Source organism: Protopterus annectens, chromosome 1.part0 (assembly GCF_019279795.1).
Source record: "Protopterus annectens isolate FY-2018-M chromosome 1.part0, PAN1.0, whole genome shotgun sequence".
In the NCBI taxonomy this organism is placed as follows: Eukaryota; Metazoa; Chordata; order Ceratodontiformes; family Protopteridae; genus Protopterus; species Protopterus annectens.
The window spans coordinates 1,745,293,802-1,745,317,208 of record NC_056725.1 but is presented as its reverse complement, the minus strand read 5'-3'; the positions used below and the strand labels follow the sequence as shown (position 1 = coordinate 1,745,317,208).

At 40.0% G+C, this 23,407-nt stretch overlaps 1 protein-coding gene across 1 annotated transcript in view; it reads left to right on the top strand.

The window, feature by feature from the left end:
- UNC93A (unc-93 homolog A) overlaps positions 1–23,127 on the top strand; it is a 544,463-nt gene extending 521,336 nt beyond the window's left edge. The window contains exon 8 of the mRNA XM_044069054.1: positions 22,662–23,127. Coding sequence (XP_043924989.1) covers positions 22,662–22,927 — 266 coding nt within the window. The 3' untranslated portion in view covers positions 22,928–23,127. The remainder of the gene's footprint in view (positions 1–22,661) is intronic.
- The last annotated feature ends 280 nt before the right edge of the window (positions 23,128–23,407 follow it).

Below are 23,407 nucleotides of genomic sequence, written 5' to 3'. Positions count from 1 at the left end.
AAGCCACACACCACAGAAGTCATTTCCATATTAGCGTGGGTAGCGTAGACTTTACTAAGATGATAGTTTTTCACATCTGTTGATTAAACCCCTGCTGTGGATGGCTATGCTATGGGATAATGCCTGGATCCCTTGCTAGGCTGGTATATGGTGGATATACACACTTCAGATGCATTGTGCTTTTCTGCAGCTGCAGCCTCTTTGGGGTGGCAGACCTGTTGCCATCAGTCATGAGTGAAACCTGTGACGGGAATGTTGAGTGCTCATGCTATACTAAATGTGGCTCAGGTGTGGGAGAGACTGTACCTTCAGCTTGAAAGATGGGTGGAGGACCACCTTAGGAGGGAGGCACACTAACAGTGCCTGTGTGTCATCTCACTGTGACTTGATATGAGTCACTGAACCATTGTCAGACCCTGCATAGAGGCTGACATCAACCTATTCTTCTGACCTAGCATGTACAAATGTAACTGTAGCAGTATCTGGTCACTGAATATACAATGCAAGACAGAATAGAATGACTCTAAATATCAATTTTACATGTGACGTCCCTGTGTGAAATGCATGCAGGCAGTTGTACTGAATATGCAGATATAAAACTGATGGATACTATTACTATCAGTCCTGTCTGCCTGTAAATATGACATATCTGTGGGAAACATAGGCACTGGTATTTGTGGCCTGTTAACATTTAGTGCACTGCTGCTGTATAGCAATGTAATATGGTTACTAACTTGGTCCATTACTCCTGAATCCTGAATCAACACCTTCAGGTGTGATACCACTGTATTTACCATCTCCATGCAGAGATATTGGGAATGCCTGCTTGTCATTTAGGCTTACAGAGAGAGGTAAGCCCCACTTTTAGCTGACCTCTCTGCTGCTGTTCTGCATGCCTTTTATTGCAGAGACACCTGACCACATCAATGACACACCTCTGATGTTGCTGTATTGTGTGATTCCCCAACTGCAAAACTGATGCCATGGGCTGCTGTCCCACAGATGTGGTCCCATAGGGAATAGGTTCATAGGTTCATAGGTAGGTACTAGGCTGTTGGCCCTAGGGCCTATACAAGCCTAGCCAAAAAGGTACCCTGACTTTCTCCACTCAAGAAAATTATTTTCCTGTGCCCCTGTCGAGCAGAGCCACAGAGGTGATCCCCTGGGTGAATTTCCTACTTCCCATCCAATCATCAAGATTTTTCTTCAGTGCTAATGGGGAGCTCTGTTTGATATAGATAGGTAGTTTGTTCCAGAGTATGGGAAGTCTCTGGGACAGGAATGTATCCCTCCAGCATGTTCTGTTTATTGTGGTGACAAGGTTTAGGTCTCTAGAGCGGGTAGCTCAGAGGGACTGAGATTTCTTTAGGTGGAACATGTCCAACAGCTCTGGGTTTGACATAGCTTTGTATGTTAGGCAGAGTTTGCCTCTGAGTAGACGATATGCGAAGGAGTTTTTTGAGACGGTCTGCGTAGGGCATCTGTTTGAGGCCGGTAATCCTCGTTGTGAGGTATTTCTGCAGCCTTTCCAGTTGTTGCAGATGTCTTGTGAGGTACATACCAAACGGGGCATTGTACTCTATAATGGGTCTAATGAGTGATGAGTAGAGGGGAACAATGACCTCTTTTTTCCTGGATGAGAAACCTTTTGTGATGAGGTGTGCCACGTAGAAGGATTTCCTGACTACTGTGGCAATGTGATTATCAAAGGAGAGACTACTGTCCACTTGTGTCTTAAGGTCTCTTATCACACTTTCGGTGTTAAGTAGACTACAACCTATGTGGTAGCTCATGGGTACAGAGTTTTTACCAAAGGGGATGACAATGTACTTTTTGGCATTGAGCTTGAGGCCATGGCTTTGACACCGGGCATCTGTCTCAGTGAGGCCCTTTTGTAGGATGTAACGAAAACCGGAAAACAAACTTCTAAAAAAGAAGAAACCTTGGGTAAACCAGGAAAACAAATTTATTGTAAGCACTTTCAGACGCAACCATATGCAACCTTCTTCAGACAACATAAACAATGAGTAAAGGGATTTAAATAAATCCTTAGAATGACATCATCAATTCATCAATTAGTGTTTAAAGCAACAACAACCTAAATGCATAGAAACACTTTTAAAGGTAATGGTCAATTTACAATGTGTGAATATATAAAAAATAAACAATATATATAAATAAATATACAAATAACTTCAACATATATATCAAAGGACATATATACACATGTAAACACAACCTTAAATACATTAACTCATTCAAACACAACAGGGAAAATCACATATTTACATATTTACATATTGCATAAAATTTTTTAACGCCTCTTCAATGATTTCAATTTCAAGAGACATTTGACAGAACTCATTTCACTGAGACCAGGAAACATGTAAGCATTTGTTAAAACCTGCCACCACAGTTCCTTCAGTTCCAATCTCAAAGGCCATGGTCCCCCTCTTGGATTATCAGAAACCTGTTCAATGACCATAAATAAAAATAAATGGTCATTAAATTGGGTAATGTGTCTTGCTAGACTGTTAGTACAATCCTTTCTAGATATAGAATATTGATGTTCATAAATCCGTTGTTATAAATGGTGTTCGGTTTTGCCAGTATAAAATTGTAGGATGTCCACATCGTTAGGAGTTTCAATTATGGCTCCTAGTTTGCAGTCATCTGCGAACTTCCTTAGCCAAAGACTTTCTGTGTTAGCCTGTACTTCAGAAAAGTAGATACCAAACAGGAGAGGACCCAGGACTGAACCCTGTGGTACTCCACTTGTCACTGGTCTGAAGTCGGATTTGGAGTCTACTACTTTCACAGTGTGGGTTCTGTCAGTGAGCCAGTTGGCAACCCATCTTGTGACATAGGGATTTATACCTAGTTTAGTGAGTTTATCTATAATTCCAAAGTTGGGATGGTGTCAAAAGCCTTGGCGAGATCTAGATCACCTGTGTGAACCACCTTACCCTCATCTACGGCTTTTGTGATTGCTTCAAAGAAGTCAGTCAGGTTTAGGCGACATGATCTGCCTTTTACAAACCTGAACTGGGTGGGATCCAGAGTTTGGAGATTACCAATGTCTTTGTTTATAAGTTCCATGATGATACGTTCCATGGCCTTGCAGACCAGGCTCGTTAGGCTAATGGGCCGGTAGTTCCTGGGGTCCGTGGTGGCTCACCCTTTGTGGAGTATGATAACCTTCGCTATGCGCCATTCAGTGAGCACAAAGCCTGAGATGAAGCTATGATTGAACATGGTGCTTAGGTGGGGTGCCAGTTCATTCTGTAGTTCATGTAGAACACAGCCTGGGATGTTATCAGTTCCCATGGATGCTGTGTTCTTGGCTTTGGAGAGTGTGTTTTTTTCCTGTGCAGCTGTGATTACAGGAACTTTGCATTCTTCTGGTATAGAGATGGGCCCTTTAGGGGGTGAGAGGGGAGTAAAGTTAGCACTGAACCTATCTGCCTGGATGTTGGCAATATCAGTTGGTTCTGTATATTTAGTGCCATTGTGCTGTAACTCAGAGCAGATCTGAGTGTTGCCATTGATATTCTTGACATAGCTATAGAATGCTTTGTGGTTGTCTTTAGAATCAGTGGCAATTTTGTTTTCATAACTAGCTTTGGAGGATTTTATGAGGGATCTCAGCTTCTTACTGAGGCTGACCAGGGAGTTTTTCCAGTCATGGGATTTTACTCTTTTTTGCAACAGTTTCTTTCTTCTGTTGTAGAGTTTGTTTATGGCAGGGGACCCATAGATTGGCTTCCTTTTTTTGGAGGATAGCATCTTGGTTCTGTTAGGGATAACATGATCCATGCACATGTGTAAGTGCTTATAAAGTGCATTTGTGTAGGATTCAGCAGTCATACCTCTATTGTCCATCTGCATGGGTGTCGTGAAGTTTGCCACTTCTGTCTTAAGAAGTGTGAAGTTGGCTTTGGATAATTTTTTTACGGTGGTTTCCCTAATGAGGAGTGGGGGTGGGATGTGGATGTCTATGCTGATTAGCTTGTGGTCGGATCTGACCAACAAGGAATTGACCTCTGCTGTGGAACACCGGTCGCCCATGTTGGTAATGACCAGGTTTAGGATATTGCTGCCGCTGGTGGGGGTGTGGATAAGTTGATCCAAGGCATTGGAATTTATGAATTCCAGAAAACGTTGAGCAAAAGTGTTGGTACATGACTAATTTTCCCAGTTAATGGTGGGGTAGTTGAAATCACCCATTATTAGGGTGTTGGGTTGTACCCTAATATTTTCCAGTGTATCAAGAAATGAGGTACAGTGGTAGCATTGTTACCTCACAGCAAGAGGTTCTCCTGTTCGATTCTCAGCTTGGCTTGGGAGTGCCTTCTTTGTGGAGTTTGCATGTGCTCCCCGTGGTTGGGTAGTGTTCGAAAGACATGCGTGCATAAATGGGAATGCCTTCGTCAAAGGTTGGGCGTCGAGCTGGCACCTCGGCGTTTCGTAAAAATCTACTGCCAATCATTAGCGGACCGGAGTTCCGCTGTGGCGACCCCTTACCGGGAAAAAGCCAAAAGACAAACAACAACATCAAGAAATGAGGAGTGGGAATCCTGAGGCATGGTGGGGGATCTGTAGCAAGTTACAATTTGGATTGCAGTCTTGCCCAGAGTTAGTTGCACTTGGATAATCTCGGATGCATTATGCTGTGCAACTAGCCTGGAGGTGCGGATATCCTTAATGAATATGGACACGCCTCCACCTTTAGTGTTTTGGTCCAGGTTAGGTGGCTGAAAGGTGTGGTATAAATTATAGCCTGGTAATGCAGGGGTGCTCTCTGGAGCCTTGAACCAGGTCTCTGTCACTGCACAGATGTCGATGTTCTCCATTTTAAGCTGTGCCTCGAGTGAATGCATTTTGAGGTTTAGACTTCTAGCATTGAGTAGCATTACCCTCAGATTTTTCTTGCTTGCTTGTACCTGTAATGGTGGTGATGAAGAGTACCACTTTGTTTAACAGCAGGTAACCATGATTCTGCACACATGGATCAGAACGTTATTTCAACTTAGGTACTGTTTTCTAACTTTGGGCATCCACCCACTCTGGCCGGCATGTGGACACCTATGGGAATAGGACAGATATCTGTAGGTTATTGACTTCTGGGGACAATAGTCTACCAATTGCTAACAATGGGTTGCTATAGGTATATACAACTCCATAAGTTTGGACAGGGATATGATCACAGTGTGGAATGTCTTTTAATCAAGCTTGACTTTATCAATTTGTTGTACTAGAGTATTTACTCAGAAAGGATTTTGTTGACTATATTATGTCCTGCATTATATATGGTAGGTTTACTTGCATTTAGATACTTCTGAATGAGAATGTGTAGTTAGATGTTTTGAGGATGGTGTGTGTTAGAGTACTGTATAATGCTTTAGATGGTGTAGTTTTTAGTAATGACTGGAAAGCTGAATGATGTGCTTTTGTAGCTTATCAACAGGTAGGGATCACTAATCTACCGCCGTCAAGTATAATGACAGCCATGCTTACATGAACATGGTTGTTGCTTTACACCATCATTTACCAATAGCAGAGGCATAGCTAGGGTGGGGCAGGCAGCCATCCAGCCTGGGTGCAAGGTGTCAGGGGGGAATGCAATCTGCAGATGTTGATTGGATGGCAATACAGTACCAGGATACTGCATTTAGGTCAGGACAAATGTCCATCAGCACTCCCTGTGTGGTATTTACACTGTAGAAAGAAGCCTGTTACCTCTCTAGCAAGTATTTTCAGTTTGCATGGAAGAACCTTTTTTTTTTTTTTTTTTTTTGAGTTCAGGGATGCCAGATCAAGAAACTGCATTGATCGCAAAATAAGCTGATGGCTGTTTTCCACTCTTGTTGACTTGTGACTTTTTAGCCTTGCCCTGATTGTGTCACTGGGTTACTGTCAATCACATGGATTGCCGCCAAGTGTCTAGTTATGTATGCTTTGCACTGTGGTGTACATCAATAAGCAAATCAATCCTTACTAAGACATGCAACATCTCTAAGAATCTCTGACAGTGTTGGTAATCCAAATAAGTAGCAAAACATATAATTTCACTGATGTTATATTATAGCAGAATAATGTCCTTTGAACAAATTACAGTTATGTGTTCGCTTTCCTACATGTCAATGAAATACAGCTTGACAAACACTAACTCATTGGGTTAGAACTTGTCAATTTAATGATTTTTCAGTGTTTTCCATTATTTTAATAGTACAGTTAGAGCAATGTTATTCTCTTAAGTGTCAGTATGGAACTATGGTGTAAACATTTAACTGTTTATCTATCTATATGCATATATAATGTTATGTGTGTGTGTGTGTGTGTGTGTGTGTGTGTGTGTGTGTGTGTGTGTGTGTATATATATATATATATATATATATATATAGATATATATATATATATATATATATACACACACATATATATATATATATATATATATATATATATATATATATACACACACATATATATATATATATATATATATATATATATATATATATATATATATATATATATATATATATAAAACAGCAAAATCCACTTCCAGCAGCTCACAGCATAGTCTCCAAATGTTCAAAATCCACAGTCTTTCTTAAAAACTGTCCAAAGCCAAGAATACAGCTTCCATGAGCCCTGATAATATCCCTGGCTGTGTTCTACATGAATTATAAAGTGAACTGGCACCACACCTGAGTACCCTGTTCAATCACAGCCTCATTTCAGGCTTTGCTTCTACCAAGCAGCGCACTGCTACGGTCATCCCACTCCACAAAGGGGGAGTGACTATAGACCCTAGGAACTACCACCCCTTTAGTCTGATGAGTCTGATATGGAGTGCATCATCATAGACCTTATAAATAAGGCCATAGGTATCTCCAAAATCTGGACCCCGTGCAGTTTGGGTTTGTGAAATGTAGATCATGCCTGCTCAGCCTGATAGACTTCTTTGAGTCTGTCACCCGAGCTGTTGATGAGGGAAAGGTAGTTCACTCAGCCTACCTAGATCTTGCCAAGGACTTCAACACCATCCCTCACTCAGGAATCATAGATAGGCTCACTAAACTAGGCATAAACCCCTATGTCTTAAGATGGGTTGCAAACTGGCTCACTGATAAAACCCACACTGTGAAAGTAGCGGACTCCAAATATGACTACTGACAAGTTACAAGTGGTGTCCCACAGGGATCGGTCCTAGGTCCACTCCTGTTTGGCATCTATTTCTCTGAAGTTCAAGCCAACACAAAGGGGTCTGGCTGACCAAGTTCACAGATGATTGCAAACTGGAGCCATTATTGATTCTCCAAGTGATGTAGACATTCTACAAAAAGGCCTCACTGACACCAATGACTGGTGCCAGAACCATGGCCTTAAGCTCAATGCCAAAAAGTGCATTGTCATTCCCTTTGGGAAAAATTCAGTGTCAATGAACTACCACATAGGTGATAGTCCACTAAACACCAAAGGTGTGATAAGAGACCTGGGGACACAGGTTGACGCAACCTCTCCTTTGATAACCACATTGCCACTGTAGTTAGAAAGTCCTTCTATGTGGCACATCTCATTACAAAAGGTTTCTTATCCAGGAAGAAAGAGGTCATAATCCCTCTCTACTCACCTCTCATTAGACCTATTATGGAATACAACACCCCATTTGGTATGTACTGCACTAGACATCTACAACAACTGGAAAGGCCACAAAAATACCTCACTAAGAGGATCTTAGGCCTTAGACACATGCCTTATATGGACAGACTAAAAAAAAACTCCAGTTATACTCTGTCTCTTATCGCATACTTCGAGGCGATCTCTGCTTGACTTACAAAGCCATGTCTGACCCAGAGCTGCTAGATATGCTACACCTAAAGAAATCCCAATCCCTCTGTGCCACACACTCCAGGGACCTAAACCTCATTACCACAATAAAAAGAACATGCTGGAGGAACAGGTTCTTAACCCAGAGACTTCTCATACTCTGGAACAAACTTCCCATTAACGTCAAACAGAGCAGAGCACTCTTTAACAGAAATCTTGACGAGTGGATGGGCAATAGGAAGTTCACCCCAGGGATCACTTCAGTGGCTTTGCTTAACAAGGGCACTGGGAACTAACTTTGGGCATCATGATGCCAGGGAATCTTTTTGGGCTAGGCTTACATAGGCTCCAGGGCCGTTAGCCTAGTACACACCTATGAACCTATGAACACACACATATATACATATATATATATATATATATATATATATATATATATATATATATATATGTATATATATATATATATATATATATATATATATATATATATGATATATATATATTTATATATATATATATATATATATATATATATATATATATATACACACACACACACACACACACACACACACACACACACACACGCACACACACACGCACACATCTATATTTATATATAAATCTATATATACATAGATATGCAAGTAAGGAGTATATATCTATATATATATCCACATTGTACGGAGATAGCGGTTCCCTATGGTCGGCTTTTCGAAAGTCAATCATATGGTCTTGGCCATATGAAAGTCGACTTTCTAAAAAGTTGATCATGTGAAGGGGACCTATATATAAAAGTAAGGGAGTATGGGATGTGAAATCCCTACATGAATTTGTGTGTGTGTGGGGGTGCTTATTTGCCAAATGCATTGATTTTTCTGTTTTAGCAAAAATCGTCTATTAAATAATGTGACTGAATACCTGGTTTGTTGGGGAGCTGGGAGTCAGTGCTTTGGAAGAGAACCTGATGTAATTTATGCCATATATTTAATGTTTACATTGCTGTAAATTTAATGGAAAATTATATCAAATAAAATGCAAAAGTTTTATATGCCAACTTTAAAGATATTAGTTAGATAAATGAGGATTTACTCTTAAATTTTAGCAGTATGTAGCATTGTGATTGTTTTAAGTTGTACTTAAAGAAAGATATTTTATTTCTAGTGCACTAACCAAACAGATTTGCAGTGTTGTCTGTTTATACTTGCCGCACAGTACAGACAGTTTGAACTTGCTGAACCAGTTCCATCAACTGAGTTTGAATCTAGAATGTTTATTACTTACTTCATGGTTGTGAACCTCAGAGCAAGTTATAATGGTTACAGTTTAAAGAGAGTGAAGGCCCAGTTTGAAGGATGTTGGGGCATTTCACCAAGGGAGCCCGCAGGATTTTTTGCAGGGGGGTGCAAACCCAGAGCCCCACCCACATAGCTCACCCCGCCCCCTGCCAACACAGCCCAAGTCCACCGCCATTCCAGTGTCCCATTACTTGGCTATTTCTCCCCATTTACTGTAGACACTGTTCAAATCTGTGTGCATACTGTTTTATGCTTTAGTTCTACAATGATTACAGGCAGTTGGATTTAATTTACAACTTTTATTTCAAACATTATAGCCCAAACACTGAGACATTTACTAAACCTAAACAAAGCAATAGTCTTACAATGAAAACAGACTTGGCATTAAAGCTTCTCTACTTTTGAAACTCACATTCAATGAAACAGCATTGAAACCCACATTCAAAGAAAATGCATCTGGCCAGTGGCAGGTTATTTACCTTTGAACTGTTTTCAAGCAATAGGCTCCTTGCACACCATGCAAAAGTTATTAGATTTACCTGATTGAATTGCCTGTTGCCATCAAAGAATAAATTGCCTATGTTAAATTAAAAAAATGGTAAGCTGGTATATTGCAATAGAAAATGGATGACAAGCTGAAAAACAGGTTCATAGTTATTAGGCATCTCATCCAAAGGAGGGCATCCTGAGGACTGCAGCATACAAATGTATATGCTGTAGGAATAGAACCTCAAGCCTTTACATTAAGATGCAAGTATTCTACTTGTGGTGCTACTAACATAGCTTTAAAACGTTATACCACAATAGAGATACCATTTGCTAAACAAAACAGTTGCACATTGTAAATAGACTTGGCATGAGCAGCAGTGGACTTAGCTTCCTTAAAACTCACAGTTCCTTGAAAATGCACTTGAAAATTCCACCTGTTAACTTGGGCATTTCACTTTCTCACAAACATACCACACCCTCAAGGCCTCAACCTTAGTGCAAGAAATCTGGACAAAGCCTAAAATAAATAGGGACAGATTATAAATATGGCTCTCAGAAACTTAGAAAATTACAAGAGTAACAGGATTTGTGTTGGTATGCATTTTTCTAAATGACATCTAAAACTGAAATGTCTCATTTAGCAACTTCAATCCTTTTAGGAGGAATATGGGGCAAAAATCTGGACAGCTGAGGGGTATGCTACCTCTAATACACACACCAAATAATTCTGGTCAGACAAATTAGTTCTGGGAAGGTTGCACTGTTGAGCTGAAGTGGGTGAAATCCTGGTAGCCAGTGATAACTGATCTCAGCATTGTAGAGCATTAAAGCATTTTTAGCAGAGCATTGTTTCATCACTACCTATTGTGTTTGCACATAAGCTGTAGTTATTTTAAACATTTGCCTTTTTGATTACTACAGAGGACATTTACCCACCAGAGCTATTGTGTTTTGACTTCAGTGTGGAGCTAGTTGTTGCAGGGCTTGGCTTTTAAATAAGGTAGCAATGCTTATTTACCATATACCATTAAAGCCACCCTGACCCAACTACAACTGTACTAACACACAGACACTGCTATAAGACACTGGTCTGCAATAAAATGTAATGAGCTTCTGAAAATACTGTAATCCTGTCCTTTTATTACAATGACTATAAAATACTTCAAACTAGGGTAAAAAAGCTCATAATCTTAGACCGACAAAACTACTTTTCCACACTTCAAAATAATAAAATCAAACCCTCAGAAATTTTGGAAAGGTATCTCTACTCTACTTGACCCCAGCAAACCAGATACCCCTACCCCAGACCCAAACGCTCCTGACCAAGACTTGGCTACCCAATTTAACTCTTTTCATTGAATCCATTTCCAAATTAACGCCATCTTTCTCCAAGACCACTACACTGCTACTACTTCCTCATTCCCATCTACTAACTCCCATCCCTCCACTCCTCCTACTACTTCATCAGCTTCATCTGCCCCTAATTCTCCCTCTTCACACTCCTTTTTTCTCATTTAAACCTATACCCAACTTCTACTATAAAGAAATTCCTTATGAAACTGAAGCCATGCACCAATGCTCCTGATAACATCCCTTCTTACTTTCTTGGCAAAGCTTATTAGCATTTTAATCAACTGCTCTATCCAAGAATGTATAGTACCCAAAGTCTGGAAAAGGGCCTTTATCATACCTCTACATAAAAGGTGGCAACAACAACAATGTTACTAAGACCCCATCGCTATTCTGTCCCCATCTCTAAACTCCTAGAAAAGTGTATCCAACTACAACTCCTTCCACATCTCTTAGATAATCACCTACTAACTCCCACACATGGAGTCAGACAACATCATAGCATTATGACCGCCTCCTCTCCTTCCTTGAAACTGTAAATAAAGCCCACTCTGGCCAAATTGTTTCTACCCTACTACTCGACCTCTCTAAGGCCTTTGACACACTCTCACAGCCTGCTACTAACTAAACTTTACCCATCTCCTCCTCCTTGAACTGGTTCTCCAGCTACTTATCTAACAGATCTCAAGCAGTCAAATGGAAAAGGCCACCTCCTCATTTCTAAATAAGTCCCCTTCTCTTAAATATATTTATAAATGATTTCCAACTCTATCCCATTCTCAGACATCATCCAATATGCCGATGATTCTGATCCCTCACTCCTAAAACTGACTCAAGATGCTTTTACAACAACTGAGCAATGGATGAAAAGGAATCACCTAGCACTCAATGCCTCAAACCAAATTAATGTTATTCATCCCCTCTAAGGCAACTTCTTTCAATATAAACACATTCCACATCTCTAGACAAAATAATCTACCCTGAACTGGTGTCAGAGACCAAGTTACTTGGGGTCCAAATTGATACCAGCTCAAATTCAACTCCCACCTACAGTTAAATATCAAGAAAACAAAATCATTACCTTACACCTGCTACCAAAATCACCCTCTACCTCATTTCTTATGCTCTCCCTTCTCTATGGAGCTCCACTCCTAACTAATCTACAGACCTCCAACACAACTTTGCTCTTGCTACTACAAAATTGACAAGTTCGCTACCAACCACAAGTCCTCCACCCACCACTGTTCCTCTCTCCAAAACTAAAAATGGCTAGAGCTACCCAGTTCTCACATATACTCAACTAAATCTTGCACATAAGCTCATTTTCAACCCCCCCTTTGTCCCTCCCTTTCATCAGCCTTTAAAATGCACCTTCCTGCAAGAGTATCAAGATCCAACAATCAAAATCTATTAGAAGTATATAAACCAACTAGTCCCCAGGCAATTTCAGTGCTTTTGTGCTAAATTTCCCTTTAGTCTGTATTACCTATTAATTTCATCACTAGATTGTACCTAGTTGTATTATTTTCAAATTGTTATTTCTTGTATGATTAACTTCTGTGTAATTGTATAATTTGTATATCTATTAATAACCTACTTAGTTTTGGAGCTTTTCTCCCAGGACTCCATTGAAAACGGGTTAATTTGGCCCAATGGACTATCCTGGCAAACCAACTGCAAATAAAATAAATAAAACTGTCATATGCATTTCAATACCCAAGGCTTATACATTATCTAGTCATGTAAATATTCTCTGCATGGCAACAACGAAAAGGCTTTCAATGCTGGTAATTCTTTAACAATATACTTACTAAAGCTTACTTGCATCTTACAATATCCGACAAGCTTACTAAAGCTTACTTGCATCTTACAATCTCCGACAAGCTTACCTGATGTTCATTAAACCATGGCTACTTAGAGCAACAGGGCACTGTGACAGCATACAGTTCCAGAATAAGAAGCATAAATCAACAGTACAAAAATCTGATAGAAAACCAGAACATTTTGCAAAATCAAGGACAGATGAAAAGCCACGGTCGTATTTGTGATCTACTTTGGATGGGGGAATACTCTGCACATTTACACTGCATAACTGCTTCTTGCCTTCCATGGACACATCCAGAGCCACTACAATGGGGAGAGTGGGGTGCAATAAGTATGTCACAATTTGAAATGTCTCTGGCTGACAGTGATGGCTCTGACACTCATGCCTCTCAACTTCAGAGCAAGAAATCTGGACAAAGCCATACATAGAACTAGAAGTGTGACAAGCCTAAAAATAAGGCCAATTTTTAAATATTGCTCTTATAACTTAAATAGAACAGGTAGATCTTGCATTAGTACAAGTTTTCTGAAGGGTATGAAATCTGAAACTCAAATGTCTGCCATTATTTTCTAACTTCAATCTTTAATGACTTGCCACTAATTTGCCAGAAAAACACAATTTTATGAAAAACGGACCAAAATGTGATGCAAAATACCTGTCAAAAAGGGACACCTTTTAATATTAACAGTTAACTTGAAGCAGCTAACAAAATAAGAGCATCCACATGCATTTCTGAAATAGAGGTAATCTATAAGTGATCATTACAGTTATATATAATTGTAAACCCTCCATATTTTCTTCCAAAATTGCCATTTTGGAGGAGGGATTATTAGGAGAGCAACATTTTGAGCCAGAATTGGGGACAATTGAGATGTTTGGATATTCCTAATCTACAAAGTGATTTGCACGCACCTCTCAACCTCTTAATGCAGGAAATCTGAACAAGGCCAAATATATTGGGGAACATACAAACACTACTAAAATTGCTCTTGTATAAACGTAAGACAGTCTTGCATTAGCATGCATTTTTCTGAAGGTTATGACATCTGAAACTCAATGTCTGTCATTTAATGGCTTCATTCCTAAATAATTTGCTAGAAAATCACATATTTGAGAACAAACCAAAAATAAGCAGCAAATATCTATTCATTCTGCAAAGATATGGACAACTGAGAGGTATAGTTCAACGGGGTTGTCTGAGCTTGCTACCCCCTCACAAAATCATGGTCAAATGGAGCCTCCCCTGCAGCCATTCCAATGTCCCATTTATCATAAACACTAATGTGCATACTGCTTTACTTCATGATTTAGGATTTCATTTGAAAGTTTTATTTTGCATTTTACAGCACAAACCCTAATACATATCTGTTAAAGCAATGCAGTCTCACAATGAAAATAGACCAACATTAAAACTTCTCTGCTCTTGAAACATGCATTGAAACAGCACTGAAACCCACTTTACATTTTGCCAATGGCAAATATTAACTCTGGGCTGTCTACAAAATCATAGGCCCCTCGAACATACACATGCTCTTCGATACACCTGCCTGACTGTATTACATTATATTCCTTGTACAATACAGTACAGTTGTTAGAGGGCATTTTAAATTTATTGTTTTGAACATTTTTCCAGTAAACAAAAAAACAAAAAGCATCCACTAATGACAAAACTGCCCAATTCAGAACATTTCCATCATAAAAAGTCTACTCAAGTCCACCAGTATCAGTAAAAAAATATACACAATCTCTGAAGTAGTAAACTCCACATTGAAAAAATTTGTAACTAATAAAGAGGTTGAAAGTGCCTGTTACTCTTGAAGAATAAATTGCTTTTGTTGCATGCAATAAAAATGAAAAGCTAGTAATACCGCAATAAGGAATGGATAGCAAACTGTTAACAGGTTCATAGTTACTAGGTATCTTTGCCAAAAGACTGCAGCATCCACCTTTACAACACAATACAGAATCAGCAATGCATTTACCTACTGTGGGAGTAGAACCCACAGCCTTCAGCATCTAAAGCAAATACATTATCTGTTGTGCTATTAATGCAGACTAAACACAAGCAGCACTAAACTTTTGCTCCCCTGCAGCTCTCCGCTCCTTGTAAAATCTACTCGACACCCAGCTGTATCTCTGCCCTTTTCAGCACAAGAACTCTCCAAAAAGCCAAAATTTATTGGGGGACAAAAGGCCAAAACCAGGGACACATTTTAAACATTGCTTGTATAATGTTTGAAAGTTGCTAGAATAAAATGCTGTTACCACCATACATTTCACTTCCACGCCTTGAACCCAGGGGACCCTGCAAAACAGTCAGAGCAACATACCACTACGCCAAATAAACTGTTTTGTGAAAGAGGAAGACTGAAACTTAAATAGCTACCATTTAGTGAATTCAGTTCTCACCATAGCACAGCTGTCAGCCTCTTAGCACAAAAGACCTGAACAAAGCCAATAATGGGTGACTACTACAACCACCAAACATTCAGTGAATTCAGTTCTCACCATAGCTCTCAACCTCTTAGCAAATAACACCGGACAAAGCCAGTAATGGGAGAATATAGCCCCAAACATATTCAGTGAAATCAGTTCTTACCATAGCTCTCAACATTAGCAAAAACCTGGATGAAGCCAATAAATACCTGAACAAAGCCAATACTGGGTGAATACAGCCCTCAAACATATTCAGTGAATTCAGTTCTTACCATAACTCTCAACCCTAGCACAAAACCTGGACGAAGCCAATAATGGGGGGGGGGGGATACAGTCCCAAACACAGGGATACATTTCAAATATCCATCTTGTACACTTAGAAAATTGCTAAAATAAAAGCTTTTGTTAACATACACTTTCTGAAGAATATGAAGTCTGACAAGTGTGTCCATTTTTTTTTAACTTTTGTTAACCAGGAAAGTCTGACTTTGAAAAAAAAAAAAAAAAGCTAAGTTTTAGCAGAGGCCCAGGGAGAAACACTCCAGACAGCCAAGAATAAAACCAGAGAACATGTAGCTGTCAGGCAACAAGGACACAAATGCAGAAACCACAGATTTTATGAGGAACAGAAAAAGTATGAGGGAAAATCCTGCAACATAATGGTGGTGGGTAGGGAATTCAGGCTCTTGCCACTTGGGCCCAAGGTACAGGGTTCAAGCCTTATTCACTACCCACCACCATGTACACCTGGGGTGTTTTACACACACACACACACACACACACACACTACCTGAAAGTCAGTTGCTGCTTGCTAAGTGTCAGGTCCTGCTCCCATCTTCTCTTGTCAGGTCCCGCTCACAAACCTTAAACTGACAACGATGATGTCAGCACGCCTGCGACTGGACTCCTTCTTAAAGGAGAATGTGCGTAAAAAAAAATTTTTTTTTTAATTATCTTGCATTTCACCCACATTGTTTATTTTAGTCCCATTCAGTAGAATGGGTACAGTCAGGCATTACTTAAACAGTCATCAGTGACATAAAACATTCCCTGTCCAAGCTACACCTCCACCCTGTTTAGAGCATTTTGGATTGGATAATTTGAATTTTGGCTGTTTACTGTTTCTCTGCCTTAATCAGCCAGTGTTTGAAGCGGTTTATGTTTGTTTGCTCAAAGCTGCAGTGAATTAGGCCTTCTGCCCTTGGTCTGCTCTATTCCAAAAACCTGCTGTGAGACTACAAAAGATAAGTGCTTATTTTCAACTGTTTTCTGCACTTCTGATTAACTAAAACAATATTTGCTGTATATCCGTTTGTTTAAACTGTGCAACTATATTTTACTGCATTTTTTAGATTGTCTGCTAACTGAATTCCTCTTATAACTATAATTACTGTTCATCTGATTGTTCTGTTCATTTTACTTGTTACTGCACTTGAAAAACACCAGCATAAACTCGTTTCAGGATTGCTGAATCTAGTACTGTTTGTGACCTCTGGAGCTTGTAAAACAGTTAATCTTTTGTCTGGAGAGACCCAGCTGTACCCACATGGGAAGTTTCAGTTTGGTATGATCTAGCTAGAGTTACTGCCACAGGGCTCTGTTTAGGGTGTTTTTGGTTGGACAACTTGAACTTTGGTTGGTTCCTGTTTCCCTGCCTTAAATAGCCTGTGTTTGAACTGGTTTGTGCTTGTTTGCTCAAAGCTGCAGTGAATTAGGCCGTCTGCCCTTGCTCCACTGTTTTCCAAAAACCTACTGTGAGACTACAAAAGATGTGCATATTTTCAACTATTTTCTGCACTTCTGATTAACTAAAACAATATTTGCTGCATAACTGTTTAAACTGTGAAACTGTATTTTAGGCTTATTGAACTTAATCCTTACCTCTGTTCTGATCTCTGTCTTCTTTTTCTTTTTCCCACCCATCCGCCCAGGTTTTGTTGCGGTCTTAAAGCTTGGTGTCTTTTGAGTTACCTACATCTACTATAAATTTTATATTGGGCAATCCTCCCAGTCCCATCAGCTCATTTTATTGAGTGCAATGAGATCACTTGTGAAGGCCCACCCCTTAACTTCTTAACCTTGAATTATCTTCTGTTTCCTCCCTTTCTACTTAAAAAAAACTAAAAAATACACTTTATTCAGCTGCTCCTACTGTATTTATGTCTCTTCTTACTTTTTTGCTGCATGTCCTTAAACGTGTTCAACTGCAGTAATTCTACCGCATTTATTAGCGCTTGTCAGTAGCCTGATTAAGTTGAGGACAGTGTTCTATTGAATTGCTGCTTTATTTAAACTGTTTATTTGCTGTTGTGGTTGTGATCTTATGCATTTTGGATTTCTGGTGCTCCTGCATTTTGTAGCATGAGCTGGATTCAGACTTCTTGAATCTAGACTGTTTTGTATCACTTGAGCACTAAAGCCAGCTCTTCACTGAGCTACTGTCAGATCTGAGGCATCCGTTGCTCCCAACTCTTGTATAGCACCTTTATTTGTATTTGCATTCTGCTGTCTGTTTGAATTGTATGAACTCTTTCTTTGCCACATGTTATTATAAACTGTACTAGTTCCGCTGTAGCATAGCCTATTTCCAGGTTTGCTGTTTCTGGGTCTGTTTTGTAACTTCTGATCATCAAATTCAAGCAATCTTTGTTGGAGAAGGGCGTTCTGCACCCTTGCGTGAAGAGAGTGCTGTCCTGGTCCCATGCAATTGAGGGTGACTGGACTAGAGATCAGAGTTAGTGTCCTTATTGGCTAGTATGGGGTAAAAGTGTTATATCTTATTTTATTTAAGCTCTACATTTGCGTTTTTTTGCATATAGCTCTCCATTGCGCACTGTTGCATAGAGGTGGTTACTGCTGATGGTTATAGAAGCAAACATTTTGCTTTTTAAATTTTCCCTGAGCACTTTGCTTGTGGTCCTCCAGAGGATTTCTGTGGCTCTGCTCTACTGTCAGGTGGAACACTAAGCCTGTCTTCAGAGGTACAAACACACCTCTCACATATTAGCTATTCCTAAATGCGACCTCTTTTCCTGACCATGTAAATTTACCTAACAAGATGGACAGACAATTTCCCACAGTTTCTCCAGTCAGGTTGGTTGACATGGGCATCCTGAGGCAGTGTAGCAACTGCCTCATGTTCACCGACAGCCCTCTACTCTTAGTCCACACAAACTCAACACGTGAGAAATGCAACTATATTAAGAACTTTCAATCAATGCTCTCTCACACACCATTTAGGACATATGACAATTAGCATGTTGTCAGCATGCACACCTCACCTCCTACTCCACTGAAACCCACATCATACATATCTATATATGCAGAGGTCCTCACCAGAAACATACCTAAACATCAGAAACTTCCCAAACACAAGTACGCTACACATAGTACTTCCTCTGCAGAACACAATACACATAATAGCTCTTACACCAGTGTCTCACCTGTCAAGCCCTTAAGGCAAAACACAAAACCAAACATATTAGCCATAGGCGATTCCATCATGAGACACACAGATGTCCTCCTCACCAGGCTGGATAAGGAGAAGGTCATGGTCAGCTGTCAGATGCCAGGGTCCGCCATATCACACATGCACTCAAGTCTCTCAAAAACAGATACTGTTATACAGTTACTGTCATAGTCCATGTTGGTGTGAATAACTTGAGATGTACCTCTCTGGACTATATGAAGACAGACATGACTAAGCTCTTGAACTATGTGTCTCAAGCAGGTATGTCCATAGCCTTAAGCATCATTTTACTGTCACCTAGGAAGATGCCTCAATACAAACAGAAAATGATTGACTTCAATAATCGGCTTAGTTTCTGGTGTCATTCTAAGGGGATACAGTATCTGTCAGCCTAGGGTGATATGATCGACAGACCTTGATGCTTTGTCAGAGATGGTCTTCATCTGTCACCCCTGGTATTTCGGCTACTGGCTAAAGCTCTTGCCACCTCCATAGTGCCTAACAACAACCTCAAGGTTATGCTTCTAAACCCTAGGTGTCTTAACATGTACTCACTGGAAGCAGTCCTCACCTTGGAAAACTTAGACATTTGTGCAGTCACAGAGACCTGGTTCAAGGCTATGGAGAACACCCCAACCATACTGGGCTACACCTCCTTTCATATGTTCAGACCACAAACTGACGGCATGAAAACTAAAGGAGGTAGTGTATCGATATTCATTAAAGATAAATACATTTCCAGATTGGTTAAATAGTATGATTCCCTGGAGATATTTCAGGTGCAATTAACTGTTGGTAGGACACATATTCAAGTCATCGCCAGATATAGGACCCTCTCCATGAATCAGGTCACCCACTCTGTCTATTTTGATCTACTTGAGTCTATCAAGATACATCTAAACACCCTGGTTTTGGGAGACTTTAACTGCCCATCCATTGACTGGGTAAATTACTGTGCTCTAACTCACTTGCCCAAAGGTTCCTCGACTTTGGTAACTCCAAAGCCATGGATTACCTGTTTGACACCCCAACAAGCATCTATGGGCCCTAATAACACCCAGGTTGTGTCCTACGTGGGCTCAAGCAGGAATTAGCAACACCACTGGGTACTATTTTCATTTATAGTCTAAGCTCCGGCTTCATCCCAGCTGCATGGAAAATGGCCACCATTATCCCCTTTCCCCTTGCACAAAGGTGGTGCTTCCACTGACCCAGGAACTATAGACCTATTAGCATGACTAGCCTTATCTGCAAGGTCATGGGGTGAATCATCATGGACCTTATCAACAAAGATATAGGTAATCTCCAAACACTTGACTCTACTCAGTTTGGATTTGTCAAAGGGGGACCATGCCTGTTAAACCTAGTGGACTTCTTTGAGACAGTCACCAAGGCCCTGGACGAGGGGAAGTCTGGGCATACTGCCTACCTAGACTTAGCCAAGGCTTTTGACACTATCCCCCACTGAGGCGGCATTGACAAACTCACTCAGCTAGGTATCAAGCCTTATTTCATTAGATGGATTGTTAACTGGCTCACTGACAGAACCCATATAGTTAAAACTGGGAATCCACCTCCAACAGTAGACCTGTAACCAGTGGTGTTCCACATGGATCAGTCCTGGGACCTCTATTGTTTGGAATCTATTTCTCCGAAGTACAAGCTAAAACTAAAGGTCTGTGGCTGACAAAGTTTGCTGATGACTGCAAACTTGGGGCGGTCATAGAATCTCCAAACAATGTCAACATCCTACAAGAGGGTCTTACACAAACAAATGATTGGTGCCAAAGTCATGGCCTTAAACTCAATGCAAAAAATGTATTATCATCCCTTTTGGTAAGTGCGATGTTCTTGCTAACTGCCACATCAATAACAACACCCTAAGTATGCACTCGTTGGTGAGAGACCTGGGCAGACAGGTTGACAGCAATCCTTACCTTTGAACACCATGTCTCTACAGTGGTAAGAAGGGCATTCTGTATTGCTCATAACATAAGGAAGGGCATTACATCCAGAAAAAAAAAGTTATAACCTCTGTACTCTTCCCTCATCAGGCCAATAATTGAGTACAAAGCTTCTTTTGGTATGTACCTTTCCAAGCACCTGCAGTAATTGAAGAGACCACAAAGGTTCCTCACAAGGAAAATTCAAGGTCTTCAGCATCGGTCCTATGTGGATTGTCTGAAATCACTGTCACTTTATTCTGTTTCATACAGACTACTCAGAGGCAATCTATGCCTTGCATATAAAGCAATCTTTGACCCTGCTTTATTGGAAATGCTGCATATCTGTAAGTCAAATGGTACATGGGTTACTCACTCTAAAGACCTTAATCTGGTATGTAACATTAATAGAACCTGTTGGATAGACAGATTTGTCTCCCAGAGTTTACCACACCTTTGGAATGGACTCCCACTTCATGTCAAGCAGAGCACCCCATTGGCCTTCTCCAAACGCAATCTGAACAATTGGATGGGTAACTGTAAATTCACCCTGGGGGTTCCACCTGTGTCCGTCTTGGACAGGGGCAGTTGATGCTGATCATGGAAATAAGGGTAGAACTTGGCTAGGTGTGTAAGAGCTCTAGGGCCATTAGCCTAGTAACTTCTTATGATCCTGGGATCCTAAGTGCAACTTAGAGCTATGGATAGAAAACAGAACATTTACCCCAGAACTGTGCTCTGTACTACATGGAGAGAAGCAGCTACTAAATGCATTATCCCATGCATGGGTCCCTTCATAATATCTATGGTATGATCCCAGTTATTCTCATTAGGGGTAATAGATAATTATTGGCCATGGGATTAGTAAATCCAGTCTATAATCAAATGGGGTAGGTTACTTTGAGCACAAAAAGGAAAACTGGCTATGCTTGAAATGGCCCGCAAGAGCAACTAACCTAGTAGTTACCTGTGAACCTATGAACCTATAAGCTTTATTCAGACTACTGAATTAAACCCCTAGTTATTTAATTACAAGCTATAAAGTACACACTAAACCCAAACCATAGCTAGGTTATCTCATGCCCTGTGCAGTTTCCCCAAACAGGTGCTTGCCCTCAACTCAAGTCTGAAGACTAAAAAATGGGGGAGGAGGTCTTTAGCTGGGACTGCAAATGCAGTATTGGAATTCATGTCTGAAGTAGCAGTATCCTCATGGCTTCATAAAGCAATGCCAGTACTACACTCCTTCACCATCTGCACCTGCTGTTTACTCCCTATGACAGCTTACATCTAGGGCAGCAGCCCCCTTTGTCCCAGCCAAGCTACGCCTCTGCGGTGAATCATTGTTACAGGCAAACAACACCTTAGAGCTCAACAGATTTCATTGATTGCTGGGAACGTGGGGAAATGGACCTGTCAATATTTTTGTTTTAGTTTATGATCATACAGAATGGACATTCCTATGCTAAAAATTCTCTGATGCTTTCACAGATGAGCTCTTATTTTCTATTCTGAACAATATTCCAGCATGATTGCGAGAGCGGTGTTTACGTTTGTTGTGGTTTGTGATTACTTTCTACTACATTTAGAATAATCATGTCTATGTGGTAATTTAATCTAAAATCATAATGGCAACAATCTGACTGGCAGCATCTTGAAAAAAACAGGACTTCCTCCAGTAATGACGGAAAAAAAAGATACTGGTAAAAAAGTCCTGTTTGGCCTCTCACTCAACTGTGCTTTGTTCCTGTTTCAGCATCAAGTGATCTATACAATGTAGCATTTAAACTTTTTTGGCTTACTTCTTTAAAGAAGGCACAGCATTTTTTTAATTCTATGCAATACCTGTATGAATGCTCAGAGTGTCAGCTGACAGCTGCAGAAAAAATGGGAAACTTGCTATAGTATAGTGCGAAACTACTGCAAAACAACGTTGATTTATACTGTTTTGTTTTTGCTTCTAAATTGCAAAATGTTAACATTTCCTCTTTCTATTTCTTTTTCTTCTACAGCACTATATGGTGTTTTATTTGTCAAGAACAAGGAGGCAGCATTTGCTAATTATCGCCTTTGGGAGTCCCTGGGCTTTGTTATAGCATTTGGATACAGTACGTTCTTGTGTGTTTCAATCAAAGAGTACCTTGTGCTAGCTGTGCTAGTTATTGGAATCGCACTGTACGGAATAGTTGAATATATGGAACGCAATCATCAGACGAAACATTGCCTTGATGGAAGTGATAAAAATAATTATATCAAAAAGGCTGAGACACAGTTTTAAAATTTAACAGCTAAAAGAAAAACTACTGAAATACTGCATACGTTTAATATCGGATGCACAAATATTTTAAATGACATTTACCATTACAGTGTGACAACTGCTGATGTAGTTTGGTTATAGAAATAAACTAGAAGAACACTGCAGTTCTTTTCTGCTGTAGTGTGTAATTAAATATTTAACATAACAGTGGGGTCAAATGACACTGAGCAGTTATTTTTGTGTTATACTGTCACAGTATGTGAAAATTACACTGTGGTCAACACTGCTTTCTAAATCCAGTATGAAAAATTCAATAGCTAGCAAGTTCTTTTGTTTTCCTGACAGTGTTATATCCATTACACACAGCACAGAGCAACATTTCACTTGGATGTTTAGGCAGGCCTGCAAAATTACTTTTATATAATAGTTATGACAGCTAATAGTGCATGCAAATTGACAATGCAATGACGGAAAACATTTTCAAGGTTTTTCAACTCTTCC